This window comes from Ranitomeya imitator, chromosome 2 (genome assembly GCF_032444005.1).
Source record: "Ranitomeya imitator isolate aRanImi1 chromosome 2, aRanImi1.pri, whole genome shotgun sequence".
NCBI lineage: Eukaryota > Metazoa > Chordata > Amphibia > Anura > Dendrobatidae > Ranitomeya > Ranitomeya imitator.
In genome coordinates this window covers 493,051,434-493,067,648 of record NC_091283.1, presented here as the reverse complement: position 1 = coordinate 493,067,648, position 16,215 = coordinate 493,051,434, and the positions used below count along the sequence as shown (strand labels likewise).

The 16,215-nt window shown below is 44.7% G+C and overlaps 1 protein-coding gene across 4 annotated transcripts in view; it reads left to right on the top strand.

The window, feature by feature from the left end:
* ATXN7L3 (ataxin 7 like 3) overlaps positions 1-9,182 on the top strand; it is a 51,926-nt gene extending 42,744 nt beyond the window's left edge. For 2 of the 4 annotated variants that reach the window (XM_069751483.1, XM_069751481.1), the window contains exons 9-12: positions 1,803-1,874; positions 3,278-3,393; positions 4,233-4,366; positions 8,474-9,182. In XM_069751483.1, the coding sequence (XP_069607584.1) occupies positions 1,803-1,874; positions 3,278-3,393; positions 4,233-4,366; positions 8,474-8,616 (465 nt within the window). In that variant the 3' untranslated portion in view covers positions 8,617-9,182. The remainder of the gene's footprint in view (positions 1-1,802; positions 1,875-3,277; positions 3,394-4,232; positions 4,367-8,473) is intronic. The other 2 variants (XM_069751484.1, XM_069751482.1) reach the window with 1 other exon arrangement.
* The last annotated feature ends 7,033 nt before the right edge of the window (positions 9,183-16,215 follow it).

The window sequence follows — 16,215 nt, the reverse complement described above, 5'->3', positions numbered from 1 at the left end:
CAAAACGTTCCCAAAGTCTTATGAAAAAAAATATTCCCCACAAACTGCATTGAACTACTATACCCAATTTATTATATATTTTAGGAGTCGGTCCATTTTATACCGACTCCACCAAAATGGGCTTCGACCCCACAGCCCTGCATACCCCGTGAACTTTTCTACATTTTGTTCATGTTAACCCACAAACTTAAATGGATTTTATATACCAACACAAAGTAGCAAGCACTTGTGAAGTGTAAAGGAAATTAAATCTATTGTATTAGTTATTTTAACAATATAACTCTGAAAATTGTGACGTCCATACGCTCTCTATCCACTGTCACCGAGCCGGAGCTAGTTGGTAAAAGAAAAATAAGAATAAATTCCAGCTTCTAGATGTGCAAAGTTGGTAGAGACATACCCCAAACAATTTGCAGCAGAAGGTGGTCCTACAAAGTATTGACTTGGGGAAGTGTGGAAGGGTGGACTAAATACAAATGCACGTCTTAATTTTCAGATGCTATTTGTTGATATATCACATAAAATAAATTTAAGATAGTGAGTGTAACGTGAAAAAATGTGGAAAAGTTCACGGAGTATGAATACTTCTTAAAGGCACTGTACATTAGGGTTTGCTTCCTTTTTTGCATCACACCCACCAACACCACCACCACCACCAATCAGTAGCACCTAAGGCCATGTTCACACTTTGCGGATTTTACCGCGGAACCGCGACGATTTTGCCGCTGCGGATCTGCTGCAGTTTCCATTGCGTTTACAGTAACATGTAAACCCTATGGAAACCGCAAACCGCTGTGCACATGCTGCGGGAAAAACCGCGCGGGAACGCAGCGGTTTACAACCCGCAGCATGTCACTTCTTTGTGCAGAATCGCAGCGATTCTGCACCCATAGGAATGCATTGATCCGCTTACTTCCCGCATGGGGCTGTGCCCACCATGCGGGAAGTAAGCGGATAATGTGCGGATGGTACCCGGGGTGGAGGAGAGGAGACTCTCCTCCAGGCCCCGGGAACCATATTTGTGTAAAAAAAAAAGAAAATAAAAAATGATATACTCAGCGCTGCACGCGGCCGTCCGGTCTCAGGTTGCTATGCGAGCAGGACCTGCGGTGACGTCGCGGTCACATGGCGGTGACGTCGCGGTCACATGGCGGTGACGTCACGAAGGTTCTTCTCGCACAGCATCTTTGGAACCGGACCGCCGGGACGTCAGAGGGTGAGTATATCATTATTTTTATTATTTTTAACATTACTATTGATGCTGCATATGCAGCATCAATAGTAAAACAAGTGCAGGATTAAACCCGCAGCGGAACCCACAACGCAAACCGCGATAAATCTGCTGGGATAACCGCAGCGGGTTTGCCCTGCAGATTTATCAAATCCGCTGCGGGAAAACCCGCGGGAGAACCCGCAGCCCCCTTCCTACGTGTGAACATAGCCTTACTGCTGTGGCCAATATAGCACCATCCATGTGTAGGTGGCCATGACTGGTACTAAAGCTTAGCCCTATTCAAGTGAGCTGGGGCAGTGTGGTAATACCAGACACAGCCACAAGAGTGGTGACAAACCTTAGTGTAAAATGCGTGATAACTTGGATCAGTATATTACATTCAGCTTCTGAGTTAATGGAGCTCTTTAGCTTTGTGTCCCATTAAGAGGAAAATTATTTTAATTTACTTTATTGATGTTCCCTTTTATTAAACTTTTTTTTTTTTTTTTTTTAAAGCAAAATTTGAGTTGCAGAATAATGTGCAATGTCGTGTTTTTGGTCTTGATCGTACCCTCTGTTCTCTCCACAGCAGTACAGTAGCAGTTCAGGGATTAGTTACGAAAATCTGGGTCCAGAAGAATTACATACACTTTTAACTACGGTAAGTGTATCAGCCTCAAAGTTCGCCAACATTAAGAGGTGATTGGCTGCTCAACTGTTTCTAGAACTTCCATGGAAGTGAATGGAGGGTGCCAGGGTCATACAGTCACCAGGTGGATGAGCCCCACATCCATCAGACATATATAACATTGTGCACTGAGAAGAGGCATCTGATGTGACCATTTAACGGGGGCTTCTGGCTGTGTTTATTGCGTTGTGTGCAGGGCCTCCTCTCTAGAGAACAGTTTCCCTCTCATCTGCTCTCTCCTAATTCCCGAAGGGGTAGTGACTTTTCTAGGGTAGGTTCACATACAGATAACCAGTGACAAAAACAACATCCGAGTTTTCTGGATGGCGTTCATATTTTTTATTTTTTTTTTGTTATACGCTTGTATGAAATCTGTCTTAGGGAGGCAGTGTAACCGCAGTAAGGCTGGTTTCACATTTGCGTTTTTGCGGTAAAAAACGCATGGTGAAAAACGCATGTAAACGCGTGCAAACGCTGCGTTTTTTTTTGACGCATGCGTTTTTGCATGTGGTGAAAAAAACGCTGCGTTTTGACGCCTTTACATGCGTTTTTTCATGCGTTTGCGTTTTTTAAACGCATGCTGAGAAATGTGTGACAGCTGCCAATCATCAAAATAAAGTAAAAAACCCACTATAAACAGAAATAGTTAGGGTTAGGGGTAGGGTTAGGATCCCTTAGGGTTAGGATCCCTTTATCACCTTTATGTTGGGGGGTGGCATATCAGTGTGTTTTCTGTATTTTTTTAATATAAAAACGCATGCGTTTTTAACGCAAAAAAACGCATGCACAAAAAACGCATGCACAAAAAACGCATGCGTCCCCATTGACTCCAATGTATTTTTTGACCCCAAAAAAACGCATGAAAACGCATGCGTTTTTTTTTTGTCCAAAAAACGCCTCTCAAAAATACTACAAGTTGCATTTCTGAAAATGAACGCATGCAGTAAAAAAACGCATGCATTGCAAAACGCGACCAAACGCGTACAAACAAAAACGCATGCGTTTTCAATGTTAAATATAGGGGAAAAAAACGCATGCGTTTTTTTGAAAAAAAAACACGCTGCAGACAAAAACACAAGTGTTCAGTTTTCTTCCAAGGCAGGAAGACTTCCCTCTGTCACCCTGCGGCTGGATAGGACTTGCTAGTAAATCCCCCCCAGACGTCTTGTTACTGCTGGTTGAAGCAGAAGCTTTGTAAACTCTTGGATGCCAAACCTGATGCCACCTCTTATAGCTTGGGGTGTGGCGCTGCAAGCACCATCATGCCCAGCTCTTGTGGTTTTTATGTTCTTGAAGAACTAGTATTTAGTCACAAAAGTGCCGCACATTTGTGGGTATATAATATATATATTATGATGCTTTCTTCTCATTTCCAGCAATGTGGAGTAATATCTGAGCATACCAAGAAGATGTGCACCAGGTCTCTACGCTGCCCCCAACACACTGACGACCAGCGGAGGTCAGTCAGGGTTTACCTCCTTGGATCCTCAGCGTAAGTGATTCCTGTGTAATATACTGCTCAGCATTGTACATAATCCCAGCTTTACTGTTAAAAAGATATTTCCATTCAGGTCCCAGGACCTGGATTTCCCCGAGACTTACACTGAATAGAGATGATTTTCTAGACTTTTTCTTTCTTGGACCGTACAGTTGATGTTTAACGGGGGTTTCTGTGATGGCCAATCTTTCGGCTAGGATATTTGTATGAGAAACTTCAGTTTCTTCCTCCATGGCAGCTGGTCTGCACTTCTTTACCTGACACCCTCATCGTCCATACCTGCTCAGTAGGCACATCATGACCTGGGGTGAAGCCTACTGACCAGCCTATAGATGACATGTGGCGTAGTGAGCACCAGAGGTGCCCGGGATGCCAGGCACAGAAGTGAAGGCCGATCCAGGGCAGGGTGAATCGAACTGCTCATCTAATACCTATGTATGAGCAGTAAAGTGGGATTAAGGTATGGGAGGATCAGCAACACTTGCCGGAGCCCCACAGCCCCAGCACTGCAGTATATGGCGCTGCAATATCCATACAGACGTGACGGTCTTGTAATACCGCTCTGTCCTGCTCCCGTGAATAGGTTAAGCTGCGGTACCACGCAAAGGCACTAATGGTGAGGGGCTTGCATTGCTCAGGCCAGTGACGGTGATCGTGGGGCTTTCACTGATTTATACATAATGGCCTGTCCTTTGGGTTTTAGGAAAAATCGTAATTTTTTTCATAAATATATAGGTTTGGCATAGTTCTTTTCATGTATACAAACATGTCATGCATATACCCTTAATGTTATATAAAGATACAATTGTACTCACATCCTACTCCCATAACAGCTCTCTCCCGGAGCCTGATGGCAGCACGGATAACGACAGCTTTGACGTTGTGGAAGGACAAGCGTTAATGAGTCGACTGCCGTGGGATGGCTCATCTGATATCTCTCCATCTGATTCTGCCTCTTCCAAAGCCAGTAAGATGATTTATCCAAGGGCTACGGGACATGCGGTAGCACATATGAGCTTGAAGGGAATTTATCTTGTTCAAAAATTATTTATCTGCAGATATGGTATTAATCTGAAGGTAAATAGCGTTAAAATGCTGCCTGGCTGCTTCACTGAAATCACGGCCACCGGGATAAAGTAAAGGTGTGCACTAAGTGTGTAGTCCTTGCTTAGTATACTGTGAGCAGTGGATGTAATCACTCCCAGATACTTTGATAGCCTGCGCCGCAGTATAGAGATAATGGTGCAAATAGTGTCTTCATAGAGGAAGAGGACTTGAACTCTAGTGTCACCTATTGGAGGTAGCAATCCTAAAAGTCAATATCAACTCTTCAAAGAGCCTTGGCACAAGATTTAGCATAAGAAGCCAAACCATAAATTCCATTTGCAGTCACGTGTTTCAGGGCGTTTGCTCCTCTTCAGTGCAAAGCTGGAGATCTGATTTGGCTTGTTAGAGGGTCAATATTGACTTTTAGGATTGCCACATCCAATAGGTGGCGCTAGAGTTAGAGATCTTCTTCTCTGAAGAAGGCTATTTGCATATTTAATTTGTAGAGGAGAATTGCATGGCATGTAAGTCTTCTTATGTTTGCTTGGCACTCCCCACAAGGACAAACTTTCCCCCTTTAACCTCTGGTTAGAGACCCCTCAACTAGCAAAATCAGATCTGCTGCTTTTGAGGAGGGGCATACGCCCTGAAATGTGGGTCTGCAAATGGAGTTTCTGGATTGGCTTCTTACCCCAAGTCATGTGGCCAGGCTTGTTGAAGGGTCGATATTGACTTTTAGGATTGCTACATCCAATAGATGTCTATAAAGTTCAAGTCCTCTTCCTCTCTGAAGAGGCTGTTTGCATTTTTAAATTCATGGAGGCGTATTGCATGGTTTATAAATCTTCTTACGCCGGCCTGACACTATTAAAGAAAAAAAAGCTTCCCCCTAGAACCTAGATAAAAGTGGAGATTGAGTCTTTACTAGCTTATCTATGTATCTATACGACAAATATAAAAGTAATGTTAGAAACTGGAGTTTTGTGAAAACTTGACATGATTGTAGATACAGAATAGGAATGCCACAATTGGGGAAGATCTGCCAGACTTGGTATAAAGAAAAAGTGGAGCAATTGCTCATAGAAACCTATCCGATTCCATCTATTTTGGAGGTGCTTTTTGCTGAAATGCATGTATGTTTGGCTGCCAATAAGTTTTGTAATTGGGATTTGTTAAAAATTTTCAACTCTTTGTCGTGTTTAGTCTGCATGCATTCCCATACATCACAAGCTGCTCAGGCCTGTTCAGTAGGATATCTGTCTGATGAGCCCTCTGACTGCTCGCTCTGTAGCCCCATTCTGTTTCCCATAACTACCAGCCAATATCTTTACAATCAAAAGGAGTAAATGTAAATCTAAAAGGATGTTTGCTTTATTGAGCATTCAGGAGAGTAGAATGGTGAGTCATCGCAAAGTCTGATAAGTTTTGCAGGAATGGGATTGAGCAGCCTGGAATGTTTCAGAACACATGCAGGCTACAGAAAACAAAAAGTGAACCATTTTTATTACATCCTTATTTTATTACCTTTTTTTGTACGTATCTTGGCAAAAACTGCCCTAAATATATCTATAACCTTTTTTTGGCACCAGTTCTGCCTAATATGATGGCAGGGGCAATCCAAAATAATTACTCTTTTGTTGTCCATGAGCTTTTTTTCTCTTTTTTTTTTCTCTTTCCTTCTTCCTCATATACAGGTGCTTCTCACAAAATTAGAATATCATCTAAAAGCTAATTTATTTCAGTTCTTCAATACAAAAAGTGACACTCATATATAATATAGTCATTACAAACAGAGTGATCTATTATTTCTGTTAATGTTGATGATTATGGCTTACAGCCAATGAAAACCCAAAAGTCATTATCTCAGTAAATTAGAATACTTTATAACACCAACTTGGAAAATGATTTTAAAATCCAAAATGTTGGTCGACTGAAATGTATGTTCAGTAAATGCACTCAATACTTGGTCGGGGCTCCTTCTGCATCAATTACTGCATCAATGTGGCATGGCATGGAGGCGATCAGTCTGTGGCACTGCTGAGGTGTTATGGAAGCCCAGGTTGCTTTGATAGCCGCCTTCAGCTCGTCTGCATTGTTGGGTCTGGTGTCTCATCTTCCTCTTGACAATACTCCATAGATTCTCTATGGGGTTAAGGTCAGGCGGGTTTGCTGCCAATCAAGCAGTGATGCTGTTATTTTTAAACCAGGTATTGGTACTTTTGGCAGTGTGGACAGGTGCCAAGTCCTGCTGGAGAATGAAATTTCCATCTGCAAAAAGCTTGTCTGCAGAGGGAAGCATGAAGTGCTCTGAAATGTCCTGGTAGACGGCTGTGCTGACTTTGGTCTTGATAAAACAGAGTGGACCTACACCAGCAGATGACATGGCTCCCCAAACCATCACTGATTGTGGAAACTTCATACTAGACCTCAAGCAGCTTGGATTGTGGCCTCTCCACTCTTCCTCTAGACTCTGGGCCCTTGATTTCCAAATGAAATGTAAAATTTACTTTCATCTGAAAACACCTTGGACCACGGAGCAACAGTCCAGTTCTTTTTCTCTTTGGCCCAGGTAAGACGCTTCTGGCGTTTTCTATTGGTCATGAGTGGCTTTACACAAGGAATGCGACATTTGTAGCCCATGTCCTGAATACGTCTGTGTGTGGTGACTCTTGTAGCAATGACTCCAGCAGCAGTTCACCCCTTGTGAATCCCCCCAATTTTTGAATGGCCTTTTCTTCACAATCCTTTCAAGGCTGCGCTTATCCTGGTTGCTTTTGCACCTTTTTCTACCACACTTTTTCCTACCACTCAACTTTCCATTAATATGCTTGGCTAAAGCACTCTGTGCACAGCAGCTTCTTTAGCAATGACCTTTTGTGGCTTACCCTCCTTGTGGAGTGTGTCAATGGCTGCCTTCTGGACATCCAGTCAGCAGTCTTCCCCATGATTGTGGAGCCTACTGGCACAGACTAAGGCTAGTTTCACACTTGCGTTTGGCAGGGCTGCGGATGGCAGCCTTCTTCCTCCGTTAAGCCCTGTCCACTGCCGCACTTCTTCCTTCAGCTCTGCCTACGTCTGTATGCGTCCTGCATACCCAATCTTTAACATTGGGTATGCAGGCCATGTGGATATATGCAGATACCGTTGCATGTGTCATTTTGACGCTGCGCCGACCGCAACAAAATGCAACATGTTGCGTTCAACGCAGTTGAGCGCAGCGTCAAAATGACACATGCGGAGGCATCCGCATGGCCTGCGTAGGTATCTGCACACATCTGCATGGCCTGCGTACCCAATGTTGAAGATAAAGTACGCAGGACGACGTAGGCGGAGCTGAAGGAAGAGGTGCACCAGTGGGCGGGGCTTAACGGAGGAAGAAGGCTGCCATAGGCGGCCCTGCCGAATGCTAGTGTGAAACCAGCCTTAGAATAATTAACAAAAAGCACCGACAAAGGCTTCCTAAGCATTTAAAAATGTCTCTAATTTATTGCGATAATGACCTTTGGGTTTTCTTTGGCTGTAAGCCATAATCATCAACATTAACAGAAATAAACACTTCAAATACATCACTCTGTTTGTAATGAATCTGAGTGTCACTTTTTGTATTGAAGAACTGAAATAAATCCACTTTTTGAAGATATTCTAATTTTGTGAGAAGCACCTGTATTACATTGCAGCCGAATTAATGTGAGAGGAGCCAAGTTGTAATACTAGGCACAGCCTATGGATATATGTGATTTCCCCCTCATATTACGGACTCGTGTTTTGTTTTTTTTTCAATTTGTATAAACTGCAATTCAAAGCGGTTTTACAGAATTAGAAACACATGGCTGCTTTCTTCCAGAGATGACCCCACATTGCAACGAAGCCTTGGTTAATCTGTGGGGCTGAAGTGTAATACCACACATGACCTGTTGACAGTGCGGTGCTGTTATTTTTGGTAGAACGAGGCCTTTAGTTTTGTGACCACAGATACTATAGAGAGATATCGGCAGATTCTGACTTGTGCTTGTTGTCTGACACTTAGGTACAAATAACTCCGATACGCGGAAACCCAAGAAGAAAAAGCCAAGCCACATCAACATGAGTAGTGCAGGCGGAGGCAGCAAAAAGAAGAAACCCAAAGCCCCCGCACCGCTAACGCCGGGAATGTACAGTGAACTCAACTGAGCGCATGAGACGTAGCGGTGAGATGGATCCAATGGCTGTACGAACGCCTGTCTACACGGGCTGTTACCTCTGCCTGCTTAGCCCTTTGGCTGCAAATGGTTAATACCAGGCTCATGCCTCCCCCCTCCCTGTGATTAACCCTCTACTGTGAAAAATACAAAACATGTCCTATATCAGAGGAAATGGCCATGCCTTATGTAAGGCAGTGTCCTCCTGTCCATCATTCCTGGCGTCTGCGCGCTGCCACGTTCTGTATGCTGCATCTGTGCTGCCTGGCTGCCCGTGGTGTCATGTGTGGTCCTTACAACTGTATCGGGAGGAGTTTGTGGGGGGAGGGGACTTCCAAAACCAATGGGAGGTTTAAAAATGGAGTCGAAAACTGAGACTAAAATTTGAGCTAGAGACGGAGCGTTAGACCCCCTGCTGCTGATTTGAATGGAGACCTGGGGTCTTTCCGTGGATAACTGGACTCTATGTAACACAACGGGACTCCAGCTCGCCCGTGCTAAAAACTCCCATCTCTGGAACTTTCTGGAATGTGAGGCCGTAAACTTGAAGATTTTCAGAAAAAAAAAAATTGAAAAAAAAAAAAAGAGAAAACCATGTTTGACCTCATCACTTCTGAGACATTGAAGTGCTTTAGGTGTTTGGGTGTGGGCCCCAACGCAACCCAAGGGGCAACAAGTGTTTCTGCTTCTGGCAGATGAAGGGTGGAAGGATATCTTGCACGTATTAAAAATTCACACTAAGTATTTCCTTGCAATGTATACATATATTGTGGAAGCATCCGTCACATTGATGTGTTGATTCGAGAGCGTCGGGTGAGGGCACAGGGACGTGGGGATGGCAGCAGCTTGGTTATTGCACTTGTATTCAGTGTTCTGGCAGCTGTTAGAAGGGCAGCGCAGGAAGCCCCTATAACTGGCACTCTGCTTGTCAGTGATCATGGGTAACTGGTGCCCATCAGTGATCATAGGTGCAGGTGATGGTGTAAAGGTGAGAAGTCATTACTATGGTGAAACTATAACCCCCATCGTGACCTAAGGGCCGCAGATCATCTGCTGGTACAGAATAGAGGGGTAGAAGATAATAATCTGAGTGCCATCTGCTGTGATCAGATCGTAAACCGAAGCGTAAGTGTTCACTGTCTCTATAGCGCCACCACAGGGAAAACGAAGCATTGCACGTTACCATTCAATCCATTGGCTTTTTTGTGTAATGCAGGACAGCTCTCGTCATAACTTAGCTCCACCTTGGCCCTGAGACCAAGTCCGCGGTAGTCCTGGGTCCTGCCGAGAGTTCACCATACTACTTAGAAGATGAGCTCCTCTGGGGGTTCTGCCCTCCTCTCGTGACTTGGCAGGCTCCTAAGTGTAGGCATACGGTGGGAGTGGATTGGTTGCTATGGGAACTACTCCATATTTCCCTTGCAGCAATCCTGTCCCTGGCATGTTATGCCTCAGCAGGGCATCGCGTGGCATTTTAAAGTGCACCTGCTGAGAGTGGTATAGTATAATCAGGATCATCGCCGGCTGCATGGGACAGATGAGGACGGCACCGCTGAGCACAAAACAGTCTCATTCAGCTGGGCTATAGAAGGTTCCCATGCCACTTTGACACAAACTGCACCCGTCATGAGACAAGATTGTTATTTGTACTATGTGCCAAAAAACGTGGAAACAGACTGTCTGCAGCTCATTCATACAGTCGCCTAAATATGCCCACAGGTTCTGGTGCTTTGATCTTCAAAGAAAGGTTTAACATGGTCATGGTGTGTCTGATATCGAGCACCGTATTCCCTGCAGAGAGGTAAATGATGAAATTCTGTTTCCCCTGAGCCACCACTAAAGGGAGTATTGCACATGACATGTGTGATAAAACCCATAATGAGCTCCCTCTAGTGGTGGCTGCAGCCAGGAATAATTTTCTCATATAACACTGCAGAGATTATATATTACAAAATTAAGACGGGCGTATAGCAGGGCTGGATCTAGAAACGTGAGAATGTAGGAACATATAAAAAAAAAATTATATTTTTTTCCACTAGATTTTAATTTTTTTTAATTTGCCCAGAAGGTTCTGAAACTATTTGAGACCTTTTAAAAAAATATATAAAATTTTTTTTTCAATGTCTGTGAAGCCGTTTAACAACACTACTTGAGGAGCCGAGCATACAGGATGCCAATGTGACGCGTTCATGATCAGTAATTCTGTGATATGAGGATGACATGGGCGGGGGATTATACATGTATTCACATATTAGTATGCTCAGTAAGAATCCACATCAAGCTTGTATCTGCCATTATACCTTCATGTGGAGCATTTATCTACATAAGCAATGGAGTCACTGATCCTGAGCACTACAGTTGGCGTTATGCTCCAGAGCTGTATTCACAATTCTGCTGGTTGATTTTGGAACCAGTTGACTAGTAACCTCTTGGTTGAGGTCTATAGTATAATTTTCTGGTCTGCACTATATTCTTGTTTTTTATTTGTTTGGTTTTCTCCCTTATGTAAGATTACTATATAGTCCTTCATGTAAATGCGAGACCAGTATGGATTCTGGGAGATTATGACTCTTACTGTTTGTGGATTAATAGGTAAAGGAGTTTTACTGCTCAGCCCGAAGAGCTTGACTAGTTTTGTCTGCCCCGTAGACATTGAGCAGCAGGATCCATGCGTGCTCTCCACTCCATTCCAAGGTTAAATGGAGGGGGGCTCTGTACCCGATTGGTGGGGCCACTTATCCGATCCTTTTTGGGATAATGTTTAATACATCTCACGTGTTACGGATAGAAATAGGGCCTTGATCTACCCTAGACCCCCCTCATTTCAAAACTGGTGTCATGTACACCCCTTTGGGATTGCATAACGCATGTTAACCCAGACTTACAAGGGTCCTGACATCTGCCTGGTGCTGATGCTGGCCCTGAATGTACACACAATATCCTTTTTTTTTTTTTTTTACTTCCTGACAACCAATCAGTCCTTAGATTTTCTGTTCCTAGCTATTTGGCAAATGAAAGCAGAGTGCCGCCCCCTAGCTGCGTGCAACAAGAACTACAGTATTTGTAGCATAGACAGTTCTCACTATATGTATATAGAGTTCGACCTATGGCTGGAATCAATGCATATCGCGCCCCCATTGCCTGGCATTAGACACGGACATGCACGATGCCCCGCACTGGCCACTGGTGTGTCTCCTGTGGGACTGACAGCTGGTTCTAGTCAATAGGACACATTTGCGGGTCATGATATAAGTGGTTATCAGACTGTATGATAGAATCCATGTACTGTATATAGGGGGATCCATTACCTACCCTGGAGGAATAGGATGTTGCATATATGACTGTAAATTGTATGTGTAATAAAAAAAAAAAAGTGTGACATGTCTGGTAGTATTACTCTCATCATTGTGCTGGGAAGCCACTACGTTTGTTTCTAGTTCTCCAAACCCGTTGGTGTCTTTGCTTCTGTTGACTTACAACACGTCTCCTCCAGAATGCCAGATTCCACCTATGTCTGATCTCGGAGCAATCCCTGCTGCTTTACTAGCTGTGGGGATCTGGAGTCTGGAAAGTGCCTTTCCACAAAATTCCCAGAATGCAATGCAGGAGACCACGGACATGGCTGTCTGCACGTCATAGATATAAGCAGTGGTACGGCTGGATACGTGCTTGTCCCGCAGTACAAACAAGGACTATCGTTTGTGGAGATTGAGTGTTCAAGACACGAGAAAGCATATGCAAATCAAGCTGGAAGTGCACAGGGGGTGTGTCAAAACACTTGGATTACCCTGCCCATGTGCACTTCCATCCTGATTTGCATATGGTTTTTACACTAGATTTCTCACAAATGTAAGAGAAGGTCAATAGCACTTATAAAGCCACAAAACTACTTCTATATGCAAAAACATCCATTTAAGCACCGATGAGCAGGATCCGGAATATAGAGCTACAGATCATAGACTACTAGACATAATGTAAGGGGGCTGCCGGTATATACATGTATCCATACACAGGGGCTGGCTGGCAAATTTTGGCCTGGGGGGCAAGCACACAGCAGTGGCCCATGAGAAGCGGCCCATCCTTAAAAGGGGTTGTTGGATCTTAAGCTACATGTCTACAGTCACTATGTGTGAATTTTCATATCGTGAGCGCTGTGAAGATTCTCTGGTGCCAGTGCCGGGGAACAGGTGGTCTTGTGACAGCAAGCATGCGATCTATATATTCCCAGCCACCTTCCGACTAGACTGTTTATTGCCTTGTTCAATAGTTACATTAGGCCATGCAAGTCTAGTCAGCATGTGACCGCATGTATGCAAATCACAAACTTGCAGCCACACACCCGCCGAATAACCACAGCACTGCGAGCAATGTGAGAAGCACAAGTCTGCAGCCACATAGAATGACAGAGTGAATGCACCAATGACTGACACACGCACAATGTGCAATGTATAATGACAAACACAGCCCCACTGTATAATGACACACACACAGCCCCACTGTATAATGACACACACACAGCCCCACTGTATGACACACACACACAGCCCCACTGTATAATGACACACATACGCACAGCCTCACTGTATGACACACACGCACAGCCTCACGTATAATGACACACACACACAGCCCCACTGTATGACACGCACAGCCCCACTGTATAATGACACACACACGCACAGCCTCACTGTATAATGACACACAAAGCCCCACTGTATGACACACACAGCTCACACACACATCACGCACGCGCAGCATCACACACAGGCATCTCACACACGCAGCATCACACACACCAGATACCTCTCACACACTCCTCTGTGGTGAGGGGCGGCTGATATCCATGTGCAGCTCTTCGGTTGCTCCTGCTCACAGCTCTGCCCTGTCCCGACACCTCTCCGGTCTTTCCTTCTCTGCTAGGATAGCAGATAAGAGCCAGGAGGAACTGGGACTTCTCTCTCCCTGGGAGCTCCACGTGCACACAGGCCGGTATGCTGACCTTTCATCTTGATTGCTGCTGGCTGCGCTGTCTCCCTCAGAGTGGCAGTGCCGCACAGGAGCCTGCTCATCACATACTGCTGCAGCCTGCATGTCGGGACGGCTGTGGGGATGACACAACCACGCACTACAGGTGCGCTATGTATTATAATCACTGCCAGTCCTCCAGCGGCCCTGTACAGCTGCTTAGTCACCGGCCCGGGGGGCATATGCATTCCTGCCACCCGGCCCAGTCCGCCCCTGTCCATACACCTCCAGTCACCTGCCTGAGGCCAAATACCCTGCTTTATTGGGGTGCGATAGTGATATGTCCACTGCACACTGGTTACACTGCTGATCACGGGCTCACACTTATCTGGATTTATCATTGGGTCTAATTGCCTATATATATGCATGTAGAAAAGCTGCAGAGACACCATCACGTGTTTCTCAACGCAAGCAATAAATAGCCAGGTCTTTCACCGGGAAGGAACAACCACGGGAAGGGCAGCATCCCAAAAGGGAAAACCATCTATGCCAAAACATGGTATCCATCCACAGACAGCTGTTTCGGGGTATTTGCTCCTCATCAGTGTGGAGTAGGAAACTGGCTATTAGGAGCAGTGCCTAGCAAAAGGACTATATACATAAGGATGAATGACCTCGGGGAGATCAAAACATCCAACACTGCGGAGACACCATCACGTGTTTCTCAACGCAGTGATCCAGAACACTGCCCCCATCCCTTATGGGAAATATGCAAATGCATGTAGAAAAGCCACGGAGACACCATCATGTGTTTCTCAACGCAAGCAATAAATAGCCAGGTCTTTCACCGGGAAGGAACAACCACGGGAAGGGCAGCATCCCAAAAGGGAAAACCACCTATGCCAAAACATGGTTTCCATCCACAGACGGCTGTTTTGGGGTATTTGCCCCTCATCAGTAGGAAACTGGCTATTGGGGGAAGTATTCTGGATCACTGCGTTGAGAAACACGTGATGGTATCTCCGCGGTGTTGGATGTTTTGATCTCCCTGAGGTCATTTATCCTTATGTTTATAATTGCCTATATATGTCCTGTCGCCCAGTTCTGCCCCGTCCTTACATCACCAAGTAGCCTGATGAACCCAATATAAGTCTAGCTCACTGTCATAGACGTCCTTTGGTGTGTGCAGCTCAGGAAACGCGTCGGCACGTAGGACAATCACATAAACAGGAGAAAATCCTGCTCCCCGGACTTGGGAACAAACTTTTTTTCTTTATTCGCCAAAAGTGTTCAGTAGAGGGTAAAACAGAATCAGCCATTTAAGTTACATGATATGCGACCAACGCAATTCTGGTGAAAACAGCAGTGAGCTGATTAACTAGCATAACAACGGTGACATGGAATACATACAAAATGAATCCAATCCAAAACCTTGGCCGGGTGGTGACTAATAATGATTGATTTTGCATCGAGTGTCATTATTAGGCCGGCGTCACACTGGCGTTTTAAACGGCCGAGTGCAATGCGATAAAAAAATCGCATTGCACTCGGACAATGTAATAACGTGTGTGTGTTTTATTAACCATTTCGTACTATTGGATTAATAATGGATAGGTGTCATAATTGACACCTCTCCATTATTAATCTGGCTTAATGTCACCTTACAATGGCAAGGTGACATTAACCCTTCATTATCCCATATCCCACCGCAACAGGGGAGTGGGAAGAGAGAGGATAAGTGCCAGAATAGGCGCATCTTCCAGATGTGCCTTTTCTGGGGTGGCTGGGGGCAGATGTTTTTAGCCGGTGGCAATAACCATGGTCCCTCTCCAGGCTATTAATATCTGCCCTCAGTCACTGGCTTTCCCACTCTGGCGGAGAAAATTGCGCTGGAGCCCACGCCAATTTTTTCCGCAATTTCTTTCATCCTTTAATAGCTAGAGCCCCCAAATTTTACACCAAGACACTTCTTACATTACTAAAGAGGAATATGTAATAAAAGAAGAGATATGAGATGGTTTACCGTATGTAAACCATGTCTCATATCCTGTCGGGTTTGTGAAGGAGATAGGAAAAGCCGGCAATTGAATTACCGGCTTTTAAGCTATCTTGCGCTGTATGAAATATTCATATAGGTGTCTCACTGATATATATATATACCCCTATACTATGTGTAGACATTTATTCTACCTATTCTGTCAGTGTGATTTTACTGTACACCGCACTGAATTGCCGGCTTTTCTATAGAACACCGCTGCATAATTCTCGCAAGTCACACTGTTGGTCCATGTGTAATCCGTATTTTTCTCGCCCCCATAGACTTTCATTGGCGTAATTTTTGCGCAATACGGTGACAAACGCAGCATGCTGCGATTTTCTATGGCTCTAGACCGTATAATACGGATCAGTAAAATACGGCTGATAGGAGCTGGGCCATAGAGAATAATTGTACCGTGTGCAATCCGTATTTTCTGCACCTCTCATACGTCCGTAAAACTCGCTAGTGTGACGCCGGCCTCATATGGCACCTCGCCCCTTCTGATCTTTGCACTGTGCCTCAAGAGTAGTATTCCCCCACATGTGGGGGTATCGTATACTCAGGAGAAATTGCACAACAAATTTTAGG